The 18,571-nt window shown below is 63.3% G+C and overlaps 2 protein-coding genes across 3 annotated transcripts; both read right to left on the bottom strand.

Annotated features, from left to right (window-relative positions):
* Positions 1-9,091: 9,091 nt before the first annotated feature.
* On the bottom strand, positions 9,092-10,349 carry C2CD4C (C2 calcium dependent domain containing 4C). Its single transcript, XM_005142039.3, has one exon. The coding sequence runs from the start codon at positions 10,347-10,349 to the stop codon at positions 9,108-9,110; it is 1,242 nt and encodes a 413-aa protein (XP_005142096.1). The 3' UTR covers positions 9,092-9,107.
* Positions 10,350-13,113: 2,764 nt separating this feature from the next.
* SHC2 (SHC adaptor protein 2) lies at positions 13,114-17,687 on the bottom strand. Of its 2 annotated transcripts, XM_034070723.1 has the most exons (13): positions 17,188-17,687; positions 16,675-16,745; positions 16,281-16,341; positions 15,980-16,099; positions 15,814-15,867; positions 15,635-15,686; positions 15,371-15,497; positions 15,123-15,303; positions 14,977-15,043; positions 14,719-14,886; positions 14,343-14,644; positions 14,005-14,141; positions 13,114-13,575 (listed from the first exon to the last, which is right to left on the bottom strand). In XM_034070723.1, the coding sequence occupies exons 1-12, from the start codon at positions 17,656-17,658 to the stop codon at positions 14,013-14,015; spliced, it is 1,803 nt and encodes a 600-aa protein (XP_033926614.1). In that variant the 5' UTR covers positions 17,659-17,687; the 3' UTR covers positions 13,114-13,575; positions 14,005-14,012. The 2 variants fall into 2 exon arrangements, with proteins under 2 accessions (XP_033926614.1, XP_033926613.1); XM_034070722.1 differs by having other exon boundaries at positions 13,114-14,141.
* Between the last annotated feature and the right edge of the window lie 884 nt (positions 17,688-18,571).

Here is an 18,571-nt window from a genome sequence, read left to right as displayed (position 1 = left end):
GGGGATCTGTGCCTGCCTCCTCCTCTTCCTCCCTGCTCCGCTCTTAGCCCAGCCCCATCCATCTCACAAGGCTGAAACCCAATTAGGGTCCCAGGGAAGGGATGGAGCAGCCGGCAGAGATGCCCATTAGCTCCGGGAATGGAGATGGAGCGATAGGAGCTGGAATGAGTTCTCCATCTCCATCTCCCTGCCCTGCTCCAGGGCACTTGTGCTGCCTGCTGGGGGATGGATGGACCACACGCTGCATGGTGGAGAGGCTCTGAGGGTCCCATTGGGGTGGGATGGGGGCACAGGACCCTTCTGCAGCCACAGTGACACCAGCAGCGCTTTGGATCTTGCTGCCCCCTTTGAGCCATGTGTGTTCACATGTGTGCTTCCATGTGCTTCCATGTGCTTCCATGTGCTTCCATGGCTTCAAGTCCCACCAAAAGCCACAGGAGCTGCCCCGAAGGGTGACCCAGAGCTGCTCCCTCCCAACCCTCATTGGTTTCAATGGCAAGAAGGACGTTTGGTGGTGGAGCTGCTCTCTGAGGCTTCATTAACCCCATCTCCCTCCTGCCCTCCCTCCCCTTTCTCTGCTCAGATGCCACAAACGATCCTGTGCAGATGCTAATCTGCAGAAGGGGGGGGGGGAACCCCACAAAAGAAAGATTCCACATTTCATTGCAGAACATAAAGATATTACATGGTCATTAAAGCACCATGAATATGGAAATGAAATCCACAGGCATCCATGCCGATAATGGCAGGGAAAAGGGAGCTGCAGGTGAAGCTGGAAGGTGGAAAGGTCAGGCTCTGTCTGGATGCATCATTAACCCCCTGCTCCAGGCAATCTCCAAGGTCTGGGGAGTGGATATGGGGGGTCTTGGGGGTCCTGACCTCATCCCAAGGAACGGCTCCTGGACACCATCAGTGCTGGACCAGCATGGATGTGCATGGGGTTGCTGGGGCCTGCCTGGATGATGGGGGTGATGGAGGGATGCAGGAGATCCCCGATGGTGCAGGCAGTGTCAGGGCCATGCAGGCACCCCAGCAGGATCCAGGAAACCCAGAGAGGGTCTTGGGACAAGAGCCTGGAGGGACAGGACAAGGGGAATGGCTTTAACCTGCCAGACAGGAGATGGAGATGAGCTCTTAGGCAGGATCCCCTGGTGCCCATCAGTGCTGGTGTGCTCTGAACCCCAGTGCCCTGCTCCCCGGCTCCTTTCCTCTTTTCCTGCTGCTGGTGCTGGGATTTTAATTAGCGCTGCTCTGTCTATTGAGATAGTGGGAGCCTGGAATGGAAATGTACAGGTGTCCCCTTGATCCAGTTGCCATGGTGCCTGCGTCAAGGTGGGGGCTACAGCTTGCTTTCTTCCCTGGTTTTATTACAGCAGCTTCAATCCCTTTGGCAAAGGAGGGAAGGGGGAGAACGGGGGGATCCGAAGTGTGGGATGAGGCCGTGTTCCTGCGGCCGGGCTTGTTTGCTGCTGTTCCTTCGGGCTTGTTTGCAAGCGCTGGTTTCCAAGATGCTCAAAGTCAAGGAGTTCGGGAGTGAGATCCCAGCCTGTGCTATGGGGAGAACAAGGCCGGGGAGCACATCTGAGCTGCGTGATTGACCACAGGGACACCCCGATGGCAGAGAGCAGGATGGGCTGAGCTGTGCTGGGGTATCCTTGTCCCTTGTCCCTGGAGGAGCTTGAAGGTCCCTTCCAACCAAACCCAGGCTGGGATTCTGTGACCCTGCCTGTGCAAACAGGCAAAATCCCCATCTGGAACGCAGGGAAAGGGGCAGCTTTTGTGCACCAGGGGTGAAGAATAACACGGAACAGCAGTCCCAGGAAGGATCAGCTCCCCTCACCCTGCTCCAAGTGCAGGGAAGAGCTCCCCTCTCCTGGTGCTGTGGCACAGACCCAGAACCATGAACCCATCAGTCACCAGTAGCTGCTCTTTTCTTTCCTCATGTGTTTCCTTGCAGCTCCATGTTTTCCTCTCCTGCTGCCCCAGCTTCCTTTGGCTGCAATGCAAACCAGGAATCAAGGCTCCATGGTGCAATCAAAGCTCCGCATGGGATGTGGGATGCCAGGGATGGGGCAGCCACAGCTTCTCTGGGCACCCTGTGCCAGCACCTCAGCACCCTCACAGGGAAGAGCTTCTGCCTTACATCCAACCTGAGCTTCCCCTGTTTGTTTGAACCCATCACCCCTTGTCCTGTCACTACAGTCCCTTAATGATCAATCCCTCTCCAGCATCCTTGTACCCCCTTCAGACACTGGAATGCTGCTTTCCTTTGGGAACACCCTGCAGACACGTCTCCCACCAGCACAACCCAGAGCCATCACCCAGGCTCACGTCCCCATCCCAGTGAAGGACTCACGGTACAGCTCACGCCATCAGCTTCGGGTACCACCTCCAGCTCGGGTGTGCTGCTGAGCTCTGCCCAGCCCCAGAGCCACCGGATCCATACGGAAACCGCCGGCTCCCTACAGAACACAGCAACTCCTACATAGCCCCATCTGCCACAAGGATGCCAGAAGCTCCGCTGGCCCCAGAGCCCATCATCAACAGCCCCATCACCGCTGGGGACCAACAGAGGCTTTGGAATATATAGTAACAAGAGAGCGCAGGCAGCAGAAGCAGCAAACATATGGTGGGTGCTGGAGTTTATTCCTGTCAGGGAGTGTCAGCAGCGACAGACGGCTGGGGGTGGCGAAGTGAGAAGCTTTTGGTAGGTGCCCATGCAACACCACCCGATGGCTGCTGCAGCTGCGGCGAGGGGGGGGACCCCGACACCCCCAAACGCGTGCCATTGGAGGGGTACCCACATGCGCAGGGATCAGCGATGCTCCTGGGGATGCCCGAGCATCCCCTGCCTCCCTGCACCCCTCTTTGGCGTTGGTGGTACCCAGGGCTGAGCACCCCTACCGCTGCAAAAACACAAATGAGCAGAGCCCCGTGAGCCACATCCAGCCTGATCCTGATCCTGGGCTTTGCCAGCACAGGCAAGGATGCCAGTGGCAGCAGGGGTGGGCATGGAGCTGTCCGTGGCACCCAGTGAATGATCCCACTGGCTGTGCCTGGAGATGCTGCAGGCAGTGCTGGTGGGAAGAGGTTGTCCATCAGGAGCAGGATCATACCCATCTGCTGGGTTTGGGGGACACAGTGTCCCCAGCACAGCTCCTGTGGGGCCCCATGATGAGGGTTCTCACACTGAGGGGCTGCACACCAGTGGGTCCCCACTGTGCTGCCTGTAGGAGGATGGGGAGCAGGAGCTGCCTCCCTCATGGCCTTGCAGAGGGAGATGCTTTGCTGGCGATCAAGCCACTAGCACCCAGATCTCCATCAGCTCAGCAAGGGGGACCCAAGCAGGGCTGGGATGGAGCCAGGGAAGTCAGGATTAAGGCTGGTACTCATCTCCTGTGCCAAGCCAAGGCACAGCAGTGCTGCTCAAGGACTCTTCACCCTCTTCTTCGGTGGTTTTGGCTCCTTGGTGATGGGGAGACAGGAAAGGCAAATCCTTCCCCAGCAGAAGCCAGCTTCCTGCAGAGCTCCATGGTTCTGGCATTGCCTCATCCCACCCTGCCCGGGCTGGGTAAAGCTCAGCCCCAGCAAGCACCAATCAAGCACATCCTCCCCTGGCACAAGTGACATAAATACTCCCCGAGCAGCAGCTCACCTGCGGCTCCTGCCCGTGCTAATTGCAGTGCTCTCACTCCACACTGATGTGCTTGATAAGATTAGTGATTACAGCAATCTCAGCTGGCAATTGCGTTGGATCGGGAGCTGCGGATGGGAATTCATCCCAACCTGGCAGCGGGGACGTTGGAGGGTTTCAATAGGCGTTTTTATGGGCTGCCCGGTGCAACCTCTGCCGTTGTCGTGGGTACAAGGGGGGCTGAGGGCTTCACCCGCCGCAGGGACGTGTTTGCTGCCATCCAGGCAGGGGATGTGTTGTGATGGGCACTGAGCTGGAACTCAGCGCTGCTCCTGCAGATGATGGTGGCCGGAGGCATCTCCCTGTCAAGCTGCGGCTGCCGGAGCTCCCGGCCCTCCCCGCTCCATTATCTCCATTTCCATGGCAATGCCAGGCGAGCTCCCTGTGCTGTGTCCGGCAGCACCGGGCTGCGATGGCAGAGGCGCTCCCAGCCCGGCCTCCTGCATCCAGAGCATCTCCCAGCCCTTCCCACCGCGGTGCTGCGGGGGGCTCCCCATGGCACAGCCCGAGTGCCCCCCCACAAGCACAGGAGCCAGCCCTGGGGCACAGCCCATGGCCCCGAGCACCGCCTGCGCTCTACTCGCGTGTTTGCCGGCGGCTCAGCGGCGTTTAACGCATCCTGCTTTGTTTGCGCCGTTTCTCTTTGCCTCCCACCTGGGCCTGGCTGATGCTTTTGGGGCATTTTGCAGACGTTTGAAAAGCGGCGTTTGGAGCTCCAGCGAGGAGAGGCAGGGAGACATCCCTCGTCCCACAGAGCAGCTTCTGCTCTCGCACTCATCCATCCTCGGAGCCACGCAGCTGCAGGGGTTTGGTGTGAATGTCTTTGACTTCCCATCCTCTCCCTCTGCTCCCTGGCTGCGGAGGCAGGATTTAGCCCCAGGTTCTTGTTGGATTGGCAGCCTCAAAGCAGGAGAGCGAAGCGAAACGTGTGCCCTGGGGCTGGCGGTGACAGGCAGAGCCTCGGGGACACCCCGGAGCTGCTGCTTCCACCCCATGGCTTCTAGAGACCCATCAAGGAGAAGGAGCCGCAGGTTTTCCCTGCTGCCAGCCCGGAGGGGGGGGTTCCATGTCCCCTGGATGGGGATGGGAGCACAAGGGGGAACGGGAATCACTCTCCTCTGGCTTCCTTTCATGCCTGATGTGACTATGAGGGGTTGTGGGATTTAATTAAGTTCTGTTTTCCTCCTAGGAGCAGTGGGAGTCTCTTCTCTATGCTTTAAACCAGACACGCTGCCATGGAAGATAAATGCTCACAATAAAGCCAAGCAGGAGACCAGGGGAGGCCAATGCTCTCCTGCAGCCAGGGCACACTCCCTGCTTCCCAGCACATCCCAGTGGCCAACCCTGGCTGTCCAGAACCACATCCCAGAGGTCCAGCACAGGACCCCCATGGCACAACACAACTGCTGGTGGCAATGGCCACCACACCACAGTCACTGGTCCCCCCCTCACTGCCCCAGGAGGTGTGATGGGCGCAGGGGTCTCGCTTGAGGAGGAACCCAGGTTTCTGTCACCCTGTCCCATCTGATGGCAACAAACACCCATTCACCAGCCTGTATCGTGTCCTGCAGGAAGGCAACAGGTTGCTGCTGGGTTGGGAGCACAATGGGGAGTGATTGCACCCCCCAAGTGCCATCACGCAGCCCCCCCCCAGCACTGGCAATGCAAACCCTGCTGCTACTTCACATGCACCGTGCCCACCACCAGCCCCGAAGAGCCCCGGGGAGGGCTGCAGGTGAGGAGGAGCCCCCCCATAAACCCACCACCACCACGGAGCCGCCCCCGGGCGCTGGACCAGGCGGCCGAGCGTTGCCAGGCAACGGGAAGATGCTTTTTCTGACCAAACCGGTAAATCGGCAGCTGGGTCCCGGGGGGGGGGGAGCGACACATGGATACGGGCAGGCTGGGAATGCCGCGGGGAGGGGGGTTTGGAATCGGGGCTCCCTCAACCTCAACAGCACCCAAAACCTGGAGTGGGGATGGAGCCACTGTGGGGACCCACCGGGGATGGGGGTCCTGCTGTGGGGACAGCCCTGGGAAAGCCTCCGTGGGGAGCCCCATCCCTGCTGTGCACCCCGGCTGTGGCTGAACCCTGAGCCCCTCTTGTGCTGAGCGAGCTCCAGGCAATGCTCAAGTTGAGTCCTTCCCATTGTGGAAAAACAGGACTAAAAATAGCCCAGCTCCGGGTGCGCATCCAAGCAGGTGAACACGCGGCTGCCACCGGCTCCTCCGCATCCAGCCTCCCTCTGCCTCAGTTTCCTGCAGGGATTCTGGCAGGTCCATGGGGACAAACCCCGGCCATTGGAAGGCTCCCAGGGCTGGAGCATCCCTGTTGTGCGGAGGGGATGTATCCCCCTGCTCCCTCCCAGCCTGACCCCAGCCTGGGAAGCAGCTGCGTTTCCATCCCACAATGAATCCATTACAAATTCAGAGTTAAATCTTCCCCCACAAGATGCCCTTTTCCCTCCCGCTCCGGCTGCTTCCAGCGCTTTCCCTGTTGAACACTTCCCAGGCACTTTGCGTGCGTCGAGGCTGACCCCATCCACTCGTGCTCAGCACCAACCTCATCAGGCTCAGCTCATGAGGGACTGAGCTGCTTTACACCTCTAGAAAAAGCAGGGCTCAGAAACCTGGTACCTGCCAAGCGCTGCCTCCCCTACCCCTGTGGGGGCAGGAGGAGCTGTTTTAGTGCTCCCGGCCTTTGATTCCTCCCCACAATGACAACTTATTAGAGGAGGGGAAAGCAGAAGAGTGGCATTTAATGAACAGAGGAACCTCCCTCTCTTCTTCAGGGGCTTAAAAGCGCATGGAAGTGGGGATAAAGAATCCCAAGTAATGGGAATGCTGACAGCCAGGGCAGGGGAGGGAGACGGGCCAGGGGATGCCCTGGGAGCAGCTCGTTCAACACCCACAGTCCTCAGGCTATGGAGCATCAAGGAGCTCCATAGCATCGGATGCTCCATAGCATCGGGTTGGTTTTCACACCAAGCCAGGGTTTGGAGGGGCAATGGGCTGTGGAGATGGGAAGCAGCAGGGATCGCCTCCAGCCCTGCTCTGCCATGGGGTCAGAGCTCAGCTGCCCCCCAAAGAGCCCCCCCAAGGGCAGCGCCACAGCCCAAACCCCACATCACATCCTTCATCACCGGCACAGCTGAGGAGGAGGAAGGATGCGCATGGGAAGGGGCTCTCCCTGTCCCCACACAGGTGATACCCACAGCAGCCACTTTCCCCACATTCCCATTTCTCCCTGGGGAGAGCTGCTTCCGCCTCACCCTACGGCTGATCGGGAAAGAGCTTTGGAAGCACATGGAGACTTCAGGAAAGGGCAGCAACATATGGAAGCACAGTCGCCGACCCATGGCTGGGCAGCCTCAGAGGTGCAGCTCCACTCCTCCAGCACAAGGAGATGGAGGGAGATTTAACAGGGATGAGTGGGACACCACAGCCACGTCAGTGAAAAGGGAAGATCTTTGGGAGGAAACCAGGAGCAGCACCAGCATCTGTGTTAGAAATGACTTTATTGCACTAAAAAGGGGGAGTCACCTGTAAAGAACCATTCCAGCCAGGTATATCAATATGAACATAGTGTTGTTTTCCACTCCAAAAACGCATCATTAAATCCAGACACAGAAATATCAAAGCAGGAACAGTAGAAAAGAGCTACAAGGGAGGAAATACCCAGCCAGGCCCCAGCCCCAGCTCCCACACTGCAGCAGCACAGCCCAGGGCTCCGTGATGCCCACTTGAGTCCGGGGGGGAGCATGGGGACAACAGCACAAGCCCCCAGACCCCTGGGTCTCCCCTAGGGCCAGCCCCAACCTAAGGAGCATCCCAGGACCCTGTTCTCTGCATCCCCATTTCCCAAAGCCAAAGACTCTGCCTTGGGGGTGCATCACCCCCAAACCCACTCATAGAGCACCAAAGTCTTTGCCCAGCTCCTGTTCCCCTTCTCCTGGGTCCCATCAGCCTCTCGGGGGTGCAGGACCCCTGGGGACCACAGCACCCCAATGGGACATGCACGGAGCTGTGGGCAGCAGCAGGGTCCCCTTCTTACCCCCAGGGACCCCCACGGCACTCGGGGGTCAGGGCTATCCCCGTGTTGGCTGCGGGGCTATGGTGGGAAGCCTCAGGTGGGAGCTTCCCCATGGAGGAGGAAGGCGTCTGCTCCTTCCATCCTGCACGGGTTGTTTTCAGCCACAAGCTCAACAAACAGCCACGATCACCCCAAATACACACACACCCCCCCCCCGACATGCAAACACGGCGCTACCAGAACCATGCCTCGCGTACCTGGAATGTATTTACAGGCAGGGAAAGATCAGCCTGGGATATAAATAACCAACAGTGAAACGTGCCATCTGCTGCAAAAGGACAAGGAAGGAACATCAACTGCCAGCGACAGAGGTTAACACCGAGGGACACGTGTGTGCAGGTGTCCACGCGTGCTACAATGGGCAGGGATGGGAGCGCGGTGAATCCTGCTCCCTTCCATAGGGACATGCAGAGCCCTAGGCCAGGGAACGCCACACCAAACAACAACAAGGCTCCCGGTGCCTCCGGCCGGGATGGCAAAAGATGGGAGCATTCAGAGGGGACCAAAGGGATACTGCAGAGCCCTGCAGGTCCCGCTGCATGCAGCAGCTTTGTGGCCCCATGGAACTCATCCCTCCTGCCCCGTGGGTGCTGACACCCATGAGCCCCACAGGCAAGTGAGGGCAGAGGGTGGGGAAGCATCATTCAGCCCCAGTGGTTCCCTCCTGGCATCACCCTCCTGCAGGTAGGGATGGGCACGAGCAGGATCCGGACACTCCTGGATTTGGGCAGAGCCGTGAGCAGTTTCCTGCAGGGATCAGCAGCAGGGATGCTGCTGGGGGGGGAATGGGACGCAGGGAGGGTGTCCCGGGAGGCTGCGGGTGTCAGACCAAGGCAACTCACACATCTGCAGGCCTGCAGGGCTGGGAAAGAGCACAGGAAAGGCTCAGAAGCCCCAACCCGGGCTCATCCCTCCTTCAGCCTGCTCCTGGGTCACCTCCATGCTTCCCAAGACCGGAAACTTGTCTTAAATGAAATCTGAGATCGATGTGATCTCCTGGCTGCAGGAGCTGGGGCTTCGGCAGAGGTGGTCGTAGGCTACCGAGACCTACCCACCTCTGAGCATCGTGCTGGCCAGCTGCAGAGCGCGGGCACCACGGGGGGCAGAGCCCGGAAGGTGACCTCCATCCTTCCTGATGGATTCAGGATGGTGGCTCCCTGCTTATAGCGGGACTCCAGGAGGGAGCAGGGAGGGGGGAGCAGGGGCTCTGCCTGCCCGGCTGAAGGAGGGATGCAGCTGGCATCATCCCCATGGGGACCCACACACCTCCAGCAGGGCAGAGGGGTCAGGGCCGGCCCCCCCAAGGCTCCCTCCGGGGCCCTACAAGGCCAGGAGGGTGGTGAGCGGCAGCTCCTTCTCCCCCAGCAGCGTGTCCCGCTTAAGGCTGCTGCCCTTGTTGACCACCTTGAGCTTCAGGGACATCTTCCTGGCGTGGCCGAGGCCCAGCCCGTCGAAGAAGAAGTCCTCGTTGAAGACGGGGTTGCGGCTGTTCTTGACGATGGTGCTGCGCTGCTTCTGCAGCTTCCCGGGGTTGAGGCACAGCGAGACGCAGCAGTTGATGCTGCGCACGTCGACCAGGGCATCGTAGAGATCCTCGGCGGAGACGAGCCGCACACGCAGGCGAGCGTTGGAGGGGTCGTACTCGGCGGCCAGGCGCAGGCTCCCCCCGCGGCTCAGCCTCAGGCTCTGCTCCCGATCCCGGCCCCGCGGAGCATCCAGCGGCAGCAGCGCGGTCGGAGGCTGTGTCCCGGCCGGGGCGCTGCGGGAGCGGCGCTGGGCGCTGGGGCTGGTGTCGGCCGAGCTGTCGTCGGTGGACAAGGAGCTGTTGCGGGCAACCGAGTGCTTCAGCTTGATCATCTTGGACTGGCTCTCCTGGCTGAAGATCTTCAGCAGGGACACGGAGCGGGACAGCAGCGGGGAGCCGAAGGGCGACGACTCTGCCGAGGAGCCGGTGTCGCTCTCGCCGCCGCTGAAGTAGCGCCCGGGATGCATCAGGGCTGCGCCCAGGTCTGTGGGCGACCGGGGGCCGCTGTCCCCGTTGAGCTTGGCTCTGCGCTGGGCGCTGGGCGAGGTGGCCGGCGAGGGGCAGAGGCTGCTGTGGTCGCTGTGGAACAGGGACTCCTTGCGCCGCGTGTGGGGGCTCTCGACCAGCGTGGCGAAGCCGTAGGAGGTCTGAGCCTTGGGTACATAAGGCAGCGACATGGCCGTCTGCGCCTGCGGGTCCACGTTGGTGCCGAAGCCCCCCTCGGCCGTCCAGTCCTCGGCGCTCTCGACCTGGATGATGTGACGGGCACGGGGGCGGCTGGAGGCCCGGGGGCTCCGCGGGGGCTTGCGCCCGGCCAGGTCCTGCTCCGAGGCCGAGGGGCCCAGGGTGGGCGTCGCGGGGGGCTCGGAGCCCTCGGCCTCTGCGGGCGCCGCGCTCAGCTTGGGGGGGATGAAGAAGTCCGGGATCTTGTCGGGGGTGAGGACGTTGCTGTAGCGGGACCCGCGGGGGGAATCCTCCGGCCCCGCGCCACGGGACCCGTTCTCGGCCACGCCGCGCAGCCGCTCCAGGAGCCACATGTTGCTGCCGCCTGCGGGGCTGCAAGAGACCGGAGGGGCAACGGCGTCAGCGGCGACCGGCGGCCCGGAGAGAAACCAGTGGGCACCGGGAGCACGGGGGACAAGATGGGGGAACCGGCGCCGCCGACGGGAAGGGGACGGGAAGAGACCGGGATGGAGCCGGTGGCGCCGAGGCACGCGATGGGACGGAGCGGCCGCGGCGCACGGGGAAGCCGCTGCGGGACAGGGAGCGGGGACCGGAGCGAACCGACGGAGCGAGCGACGCCGCCGACCGCGAACGGGAATGGGAACGGGAATGGGAACGGGAATGGGAAAGGGAAGTTGCCGGAGCCGCCGCACCTGGAGCGGAGCCGCCGCCGCCGCAGCCCGGGCGGGGCGGACGGGAACGCGCTTTTATAGGGCGGCAGCGGCGGCTCCGCTCCTTCCCCGCGCCGCCGCCGTAATCCTCCGAGCGCGGCGCCCCCGCAATTCCCCGCACCGAGCCCCGCCGGACCGGGACCGCGACCCCGGGCCGCTGATGCTCGGGGGTGCGGGGACACCCGGCCCCCTGCCCACGGGAGCACCGCGGTTGGGATGGGACCGGTCCCGAGCCGGGATGCGGGAGGGAACGGGATGGCAGCAGCCCCGTGTCCCCCCAACGTTAGCGCGATGGAGCCGTGTCCCCCCCCCGCGCCGGATGCATCCCGCTGTGCCCGCAGGGCTTTGAGTACAGGGAAGCGCTCGGAGGTGGAGGAGCCGCCGAGCGCATCAAGTGGTTCAATGTGGTGGCTGGAGGAGCTGCGGGTCACCCGTGCCCCCAGGAACCGATGGGACAGCGCTGGGGCAGGACACGGGGGCACCATGTCAACAGGGTCCCAGGGACATCACTGCAGGCCCCAGTGCTGCGGGTGAGCAGCCCCAGCCCAGGCACCGGATGATTTATGGCCTTAGGGACAGGGATGCACAGAGCAGAACGGCGGCACAGGCAGGGGGCTGTGGCTGCTCCTTCCTGGCTGCTGCCCTATGGATGCTGTCAGGCTTGCAGGGACGGCACCATCACCCCAAGGCTGGGAATGATGGCCGGGAAGGAGAGCCTGGAATGCCGAGCATCTTCTGCGGGGGCTGCTGCAGCGACTGGGCAGTGACTGCAAGAGGTGGGAGGTTTCAGCTGTCTGCATCCTGACTCTGAGCTGATAAAAGGAGGCCGGTGGTGTGGCTGGGAGCCAGAGGATCTGAATGTCCTTCCCAACCCTAACGATTCTATGATTCTGTGACTCAGAACCAGCCAGGACCCGGAGGGGTCTGGGCAGGGATGTCCTGAATCAGTGGTGGGGAAGGGGAATGGCAGCATCCTGGCTGGACACTGGGATCTGCACTGTGGGGAGCTGAGTCCCAGGGGGGAGGAGGAAGCAGATGGACCCTGGGAGAGGAGGCCAAGGCTGTCGGGAAGGGGAACAAAAGGCTGGTGTTTGCCTTTCCTCCACCCTGCACAACAGTGAGCAAACACGGGGCAGAAATGCTTGAGTTCCCCCGGGATAACAAAGAGCTGGAGTTGGGCCAGTGCTGCCGAGGGGACCGGGGTGCTCTCAGCACTGAGCAGGCCTGGGTCCAGCGCCCGGCAGTGCTTCCAGGTCAGAAGCAGGAGAGGTCCCAAATGCCCCAGTTCACAGTGGAGGGAAGGCAGGAGAGACCCCACACTCGCAGTGGGAGCTCACACGGGTGCTCGCATCTATGGGGATGGGCAATGCTGGGAGCATCCCTTCCTGATGGGAGCTGCTGGGCTGAAGCAGAAACAGGGCCAGCAGATATCCAGGGTCTCCAAGACGGGCTCCAGCCTCTTGCTTGCCCCCAGCAGCACGGAGCCTGGAGGGGCTCCTCTCCTTGCTCATCTCCCCCTTTGCCCAAGGCTCTCTGTGGATTCAGGAGTGGAGAACACCAAGAAGAAACAGGTCTCAGCAGCATCCCTGGGGCTGAGGGACTGGGCCAGAGCCAGCAGCAGCCAGCAAAGACGTGGGCTTGTTCTGAGGCAGCAAAAGAAGAGAAGTCCAGGCTCTCACTGCCTTTTCCTGCCTCTGCTATTGAGGGAACGGCGCAATTATCCTTGCAGACGCATTACTACATGACAAAAAATAGCAGCTGAGATGGCAGCGCCTCATCCCTGAAGGTATTCAACTATCAATGGAAAATTACACATTCATTACCGGCCTTTATTGAGGGGCTTATTTTCCTCATTGACTCAGCCAGCGCCAGCCCAGCATCCTGGAAAACACCATCCCAACAACGGGGCAGAGGGAACTCACTGTTCCGACGTGAGTGGGAATGGACATGCTGGGAGCCTCCTGTCCACCACCACCCATGGGTGCCCAGCCATGGAGATAGCTTGGAACACCTCTGAGCAGCGCTGGAGCTGCCTCCACTGATGCCAAGCAAGCACCGTCCCTATGCATCTGCACTGGTCCCCATGCTCCTGACTGGTGACAGTGCATCTTGGGCTGCTTGGTGCCAGCCTGGTCATGGCAGGAGCCATGGAGGCTGGAGGCAGCAGGAGCAGGGAGATGCTGGGTACGGGCAGGAGATGCTGTGCAGGACCAGCACCCCTGGGAGCCATGTGCTGAAGGGTGACAGTGATGCAGAGGGGCAGAGACAAGTGTGACCGGTCAGGATGAGCAGGCTGCCAGCACTGATGTGGGATTAGCCAGGAGCTGGTGGTGATGGAGACACCGTCCCAGCCCCTTTGAGCCCCTGGCTGCAGGAGCCCCATCCCAGCAGGAAGAACCCAGGCACCTTCCTCATTTCCAGGTTTAATTAGAAACGTATTCCAAAGCACGAGCCCCAGGCACGCTGGGCAAGGGCTGTGAATGCCATAAAAACCTGCCCAAGCGCCAGGAGAAGCAGGGATGTCCCAGGGGCCTTGGGACATGGCTCCAGCCTTAGAGAGCCAGAGCCAGGAGCAAACCCCTACCCTGCACCTTCCCCACAGCAGCTTCATCCCAGCCACAGCCTGGGGAGGGATGCAGGGGCTCGGAGCTACCAGGAACCCTCATGGCAGCTGCTCCTGGGGAGAATCCAGCTGGAAGTGTGGGACCAACAGGGATAGCCAGCCCCATGAGCAGAGACAGGGCAGGGGCTGCAGCCTGCACCCCCCAGTGTCCTGGCAGAGAGGGGGGACCAAGGCAGGGAGCTGGGTCCTGAGCAGCAACGCTGGGTGAGAGGCACAGCTTGGTGGGCAAGGGGGCTCCTCACATACCTGTGCACGCACATGGATACATGTGCACATGGATACACACACACACATGGATACATATGCACATGGATACACATGCACATGTATACACACACGGATACACACACATACATGGATACACATGCACATGGATGCACGCACACACATGGAAATACCCACATGGGTACACAAACCCACATGGGTACACACACATACACACACACGCCAAGCCTGCTCACCCCATCCCACCCTGGGATGAGGCTCCTGGCACCAGCCACAGCCCATTTGCTCCATGATAGTCGGTGCCGGGGCTGGCAGTGCCACAGCAGCTCCCATGCGGACCATGGGGAGGGGAATGGGGACCCTGACCCGGGGGTGCAGGACTGGGAGGGGAGCACAGAGGGGCCCTGGGGTGAGTCCGGTGCCAGGGCCGTGGGTCAGGGTCTCACGTACCCCTGGTGTCACTGCTTCCTCTGCACGACCTGGCGGAGGTGCAGCTCGCTCTCGGCGGCCACGATGGGCTGCTCGTTCTGCCGGTGGTGGCTGATGAGGTGGCTGATGCTCTCGAACAGCACATCCTTGGTCCTCACCTGCGGGTTTGGGGAGCCACGGTGCTCCTGAACCCCGGCAAGCAGGGTCTCCATACGACCTGCACACCCCTTGCACCCTGCAGCCTCCAGCATCCTTCCTACCCTCCCCTTATCCCCATCACCCACCCTGCACCCTATGGCCTCCAGCATCCTTCCCACCCTGCCCTTATCCCCATCACCCACCCTGCCCCCTGCCCTTACCACTCCTTCAGGATCCACCAGCAGCAGATGCTTGGGCTGCCCGCTGTGCATGCCGGTCAGCACGTACTGCCCCGGGTTGGTGAGGCTGTCCCGCACCAGGAAGTCCCCATCCATCTGCAGGAGCCTCTCCGCATCCCTCCGGCTCATCTTCCCGTGGTACCAGGGCTCCCGCCTGAGCTGCTCCTCAGTGGGAGCAATGGGAGCCTTCCGTGTCGGGGGGCTCGGCCACTGGTCCTCGATGGGGGGGCTGCTGCTGCCCCCCACAATGCACTCGTGGAGCTTCAGGGCATCCTCGAATGGCCCTGTAGGACCGAGGTGAGGGGATGTCACCCCCCAGGGCATGAAGCTGAGGGGCACCCCCCAGAGGGTGGCTTACTCATATCAAAGAGGTCCTTCTTGGGGCTCTCCTCTGGCACCCCCCGAGCCGCCGCTGCCTCCGGCTCCCAGGCATCCAGGCTCTGTGTGTTCACATACATGTGCTCCTCATAGTCCCGTGGTCCCAAGGGGTGCCCATCAGCCTGCAGGTACCCATCCCCGGGCTGGCCTGCGAGGAGGGGGCATCATCACCGGCCCAGACAGGGCAGAGCCATAGGGACCCCCCCATTGTCCGGGTGCCCCCCGCAGCGGTACCCACCCTGGCTCTCCAGGTCCCACGGTGGCCCTGGCTGGCTGCTCTGGTCTCGCCTGGCTGCAAACCCAGCCTGGGGAAAGGAACCAGTGAGGGTGTTGTGGGGTGACCTGCGCTGGGGACCCCCATAGCAGTGACCCCCGGGGGCTCACCTGGCTGGAAGGGATGGAGCCGGAGGGCTGAGTGCGGATGTGGCCCAGGCTGGGGCCGTGCCGGAGCCGGGAGTCAATGAGGCCGCCTGGGGGCGGCTCCTTCCCGGGGATGCTGTTGTAATAATCGCGTTCGGCCACATCTTCATCCTCCCCCCAGGCCGAGTCCTCGGCACCCAGCGCCCTGCAGCAGGGATGGGTGAGCCGGGGACCCCCTGAGGGGCGCTGAGGCTGCCCCCCCAGCCCCTCACCTGTCCGGGGGTACCACCACCTTGGGGGGGCTGTGCAGGTACTGCTTGAAGCGCAGCTCGAAGGCCTGTCCCACTGTGCTGATAACGCTCTGTGCCAGCCCCTCGCAGCACTCCAGGATGTGGCAGGCTGTGGACAGATGGCTCAGATGTGTCCCCCTGCTCCCATTACCCCTCTGGGAGATGCCCCTTGTGCCCCCCCAGATGGAATCCCTCCATCCTTCCATCTTCATCCTCCCAGTGCATCCCTCCCCAGGCCAGCATCACCTCTCTGATTGATGGGGTCCTTGGCGACGTAGGCGACATAGTCTGTGGTGTCCTGAGGGCACAAGGGGAGCTCAGGGGAGCTGGAGCTGGGCTGGGGGCCCCAGCCCCATGTCCTGCCCTGAGATCAGTTTGGCTCAGCCACAGGACAGGGATCTCACCAGACCCTTTTAGGATCTCACCGTGTCCCCACCGGAGGCGAAGGAGATGGATTGCATGTGGTGGTTGGCGATGATCTGTGGGGGGAACATGGCCCATGGTTGGGGTTAGAATGGGGGCCACCAGCTCTCCGGCCTGGGGCAGGAGGCAGCGGGCTGGGAGTGCCACAGCCCTGGGGATGGCTCTGACCTGGCGTGTGGTGGGGATCATGAGGTTCAGCCCATCCACAGAGATGTTGACAGCGATGCTCATGCCAGCAAAGCGCAGGTTGCTCTTGCCCAGGATGGAGACAAGGGCTTTGTTGGGAGCCTGACAGGGGGAGAGAGGACCCTGGGGGTGATGCAGCCCATTGGGTCCAGGCTTCCTGGGCTGAAGGAGGCAAAGGGGTTGCTCCAAGAGACCCCAGGCTCTGCCCCGTGAACCAGGCAGGCACCTCCAGCACCCTGCCCCAGGAAGCAGCACAGGAAAGGACAGAAAGGGTCAAACTCACCTTCTTCTTCCAGATGCCCTTCACGCCGGGCACCGCTTCGTACAGTCTATTGATAGCTTCCCTGTAAGCCATAGCCCCGGGCCCAGTTATTGCTCCAGAACATCCCCAGCCCCTTCCCAGCTGCCCCATGGCATCAGCCCCACAGCCCTGGGCACTGCAGCCTCCCTGCAGCGCTGCCCCACATCATGGCCGCAGTACGTAATCCCGGCCAGGGCCACCTCCCTTCTCCTCTTTCCACCCATTGATCGGCAGCAGTGCCCTTCGTCATCGCCCTGTGTGCAGGGTGGATCCATGGATCCCGGATCCTCGGCCCTGTGTGTCCCCCCCGCCTTGCCACAGGGCCCCGGGGGGGGGGGGTGTGGTTTTGGGGTGCAGGATGAACGTGGGGCCGTACCTGGTGACCTGCGTGCGGGTGTTGAAGTCGAGGGACCTCATGGAGCGCAGCACCTCAATGCACCCCATGTACTGCAGGGTGGGGGGACACGGTCAGAGCGGCCTCCTCCAGACACCGCCACCAGCACAGGGCAGGTGAGGAAGAGGAGGGGAGAGGAAGAGCTGAGTGTCAGTGAGAAGGGCCCCTTCCAAGCCAGCTCCAGGATCACACAGCACCCTTTTGTCTGCCACCCCAAACGATCCCATTGCATGCCCAGAATCCACGCTGAGACCTGACAAACTCATCTCGGCGCTACAGCTCATGATGCCCTTGGAGGGGCTGAATCCTCCTGGCCCTGAAGCTCCCCTGGTCCCATCCCACCCCCCGCCGGTGCGGGGCAGCCGTCCCTGCCAGGATGATCCAGACACCAGGGCTGGGCGGCGGGGCCATAACCCTGGGCCGGATGCCCGGGGACCCCTCCGCCGCCCCCTGCCCGCGGTCACGGCACCGGGCTCGGGCTCCGGTGGGACTTACCCGGACGATGTAGGAGACGCCGGGCCCCAGCACCCGCTCGTCGGGGTGCAGCCAGCCCTGCGCCGGTTTGCGGATGAAGCTGCCCTTGCGGCTCCACTCCTCCGCTCCCGGTCGGGTCCCCGCCGCCGCCGCCGCCGCCCCCCGCGCCCGCCCGCCCGCCGGCAGCGCGCACGGCGCGGCGGGGCACAGCGGCTCGCAGGCGGCCAGCACGGCGGCCAGAGCCGAGGGGGGGCCCGGCCGGGCCGGCGCTGACAGGTCCCGACCGGCCCCGGTACCGGCGGAGGGGCCGCGACCGAGGAAGCCGCCGGGACCGGGGAACTTCCACTGCGGCATCCGCGGCAGCAGCGCGCAGAAGGTGGTACCGGGCTCGGGCTCTTCGCCCGCTGCGGGGCTCGGCCCGGGGACCGGCGACGGCATCGGGGCGCTCAGCGGCTCGTCGCGGAAGCGGTCATACCTGGGCTCCGGGAGCATGCCCGGGGCCGCTCCGCTCCGCCGCTGCCGTTCCGCCGCCGCCGGCACCCGCCCCCCGCCCGCTCCCCCGGGGCCGCGCCGCGCTGATGTCATGGTGCGAGCGCTCCGCCGCCGCCCCGGCCCCCCCCAGCATCCTTCATCCTGCGCCCTCCCGGCCCCCGCCGCCCCGCCCCGGCTCCCCCCGAGGCCCCCGGAGGGCTCGGGAGCCCCGGAAAGGGCAGGCGCGGTCCCGGTCCCTTCCCCGCCCCTCCACCGGCACCACCGGAGCCTCCCCGGGGGCCGCCTTTTGTCTCGCCGTGTCCTCGGTGCCTGCCGGCGCGGCGGCCGCTGGGTGCCCCAGGTGCCACCGGTAACTCAGGGCAAGGAGCCGCTTCTCCGCTGCCCCGGTTCGGTTCTCAGCCTGACGCAGAGCACCGGAACGAGCCCTGGCTCCACCGACCCCTGGGGGGGGGGGGGGGTCTCTGATGGGGCTCCCGGTGCGGGCGGCTCCGGGTGCCCGTTCCAAGGGGCGACCCTAGGAAAGGCCCCGGGTCCCTCCCCGCTGCCCGTTCCGCATCGGTTCGCAGGCGGCCGCGGGCCCCGGTTCACGCCAGCTCCGCTCTCCGGTGCCCGCACTCGGGGTCACCCCGCAGCTTTGGGGGGAACAATAACGGGAGGGGAGCGCGGGCGGGGCCGAGCCCCAGGCCCGGCTGCTCCCCGCCACCTCTCGGTGGGGCGGGGAAGGGACCGGTTGTGGCAGCCTCCGGCCGGGACACCGGGAGAGCGGAGGGGACCGGGCCCCTGCGCAGCGCTATGGAAACCCCGTGCCCGCGGCCCCGACGGCACCCGCGGGAGGAGCCGCTCCCGGTGCCACCGCCCCGGGGCAGGACCGGCGCATCCCGCCATGCCCCGCGCCCCGCCGGGGCGGCTGTAA

This window comes from Melopsittacus undulatus, chromosome 19 (genome assembly GCF_012275295.1).
Source record: "Melopsittacus undulatus isolate bMelUnd1 chromosome 19, bMelUnd1.mat.Z, whole genome shotgun sequence".
Classification (NCBI taxonomy): Eukaryota; Metazoa; Chordata; class Aves; order Psittaciformes; family Psittaculidae; genus Melopsittacus; species Melopsittacus undulatus.
The sequence above is the reverse complement of the archived record's forward strand: the minus strand, read 5'-3'. Positions and strand labels throughout refer to the sequence as shown.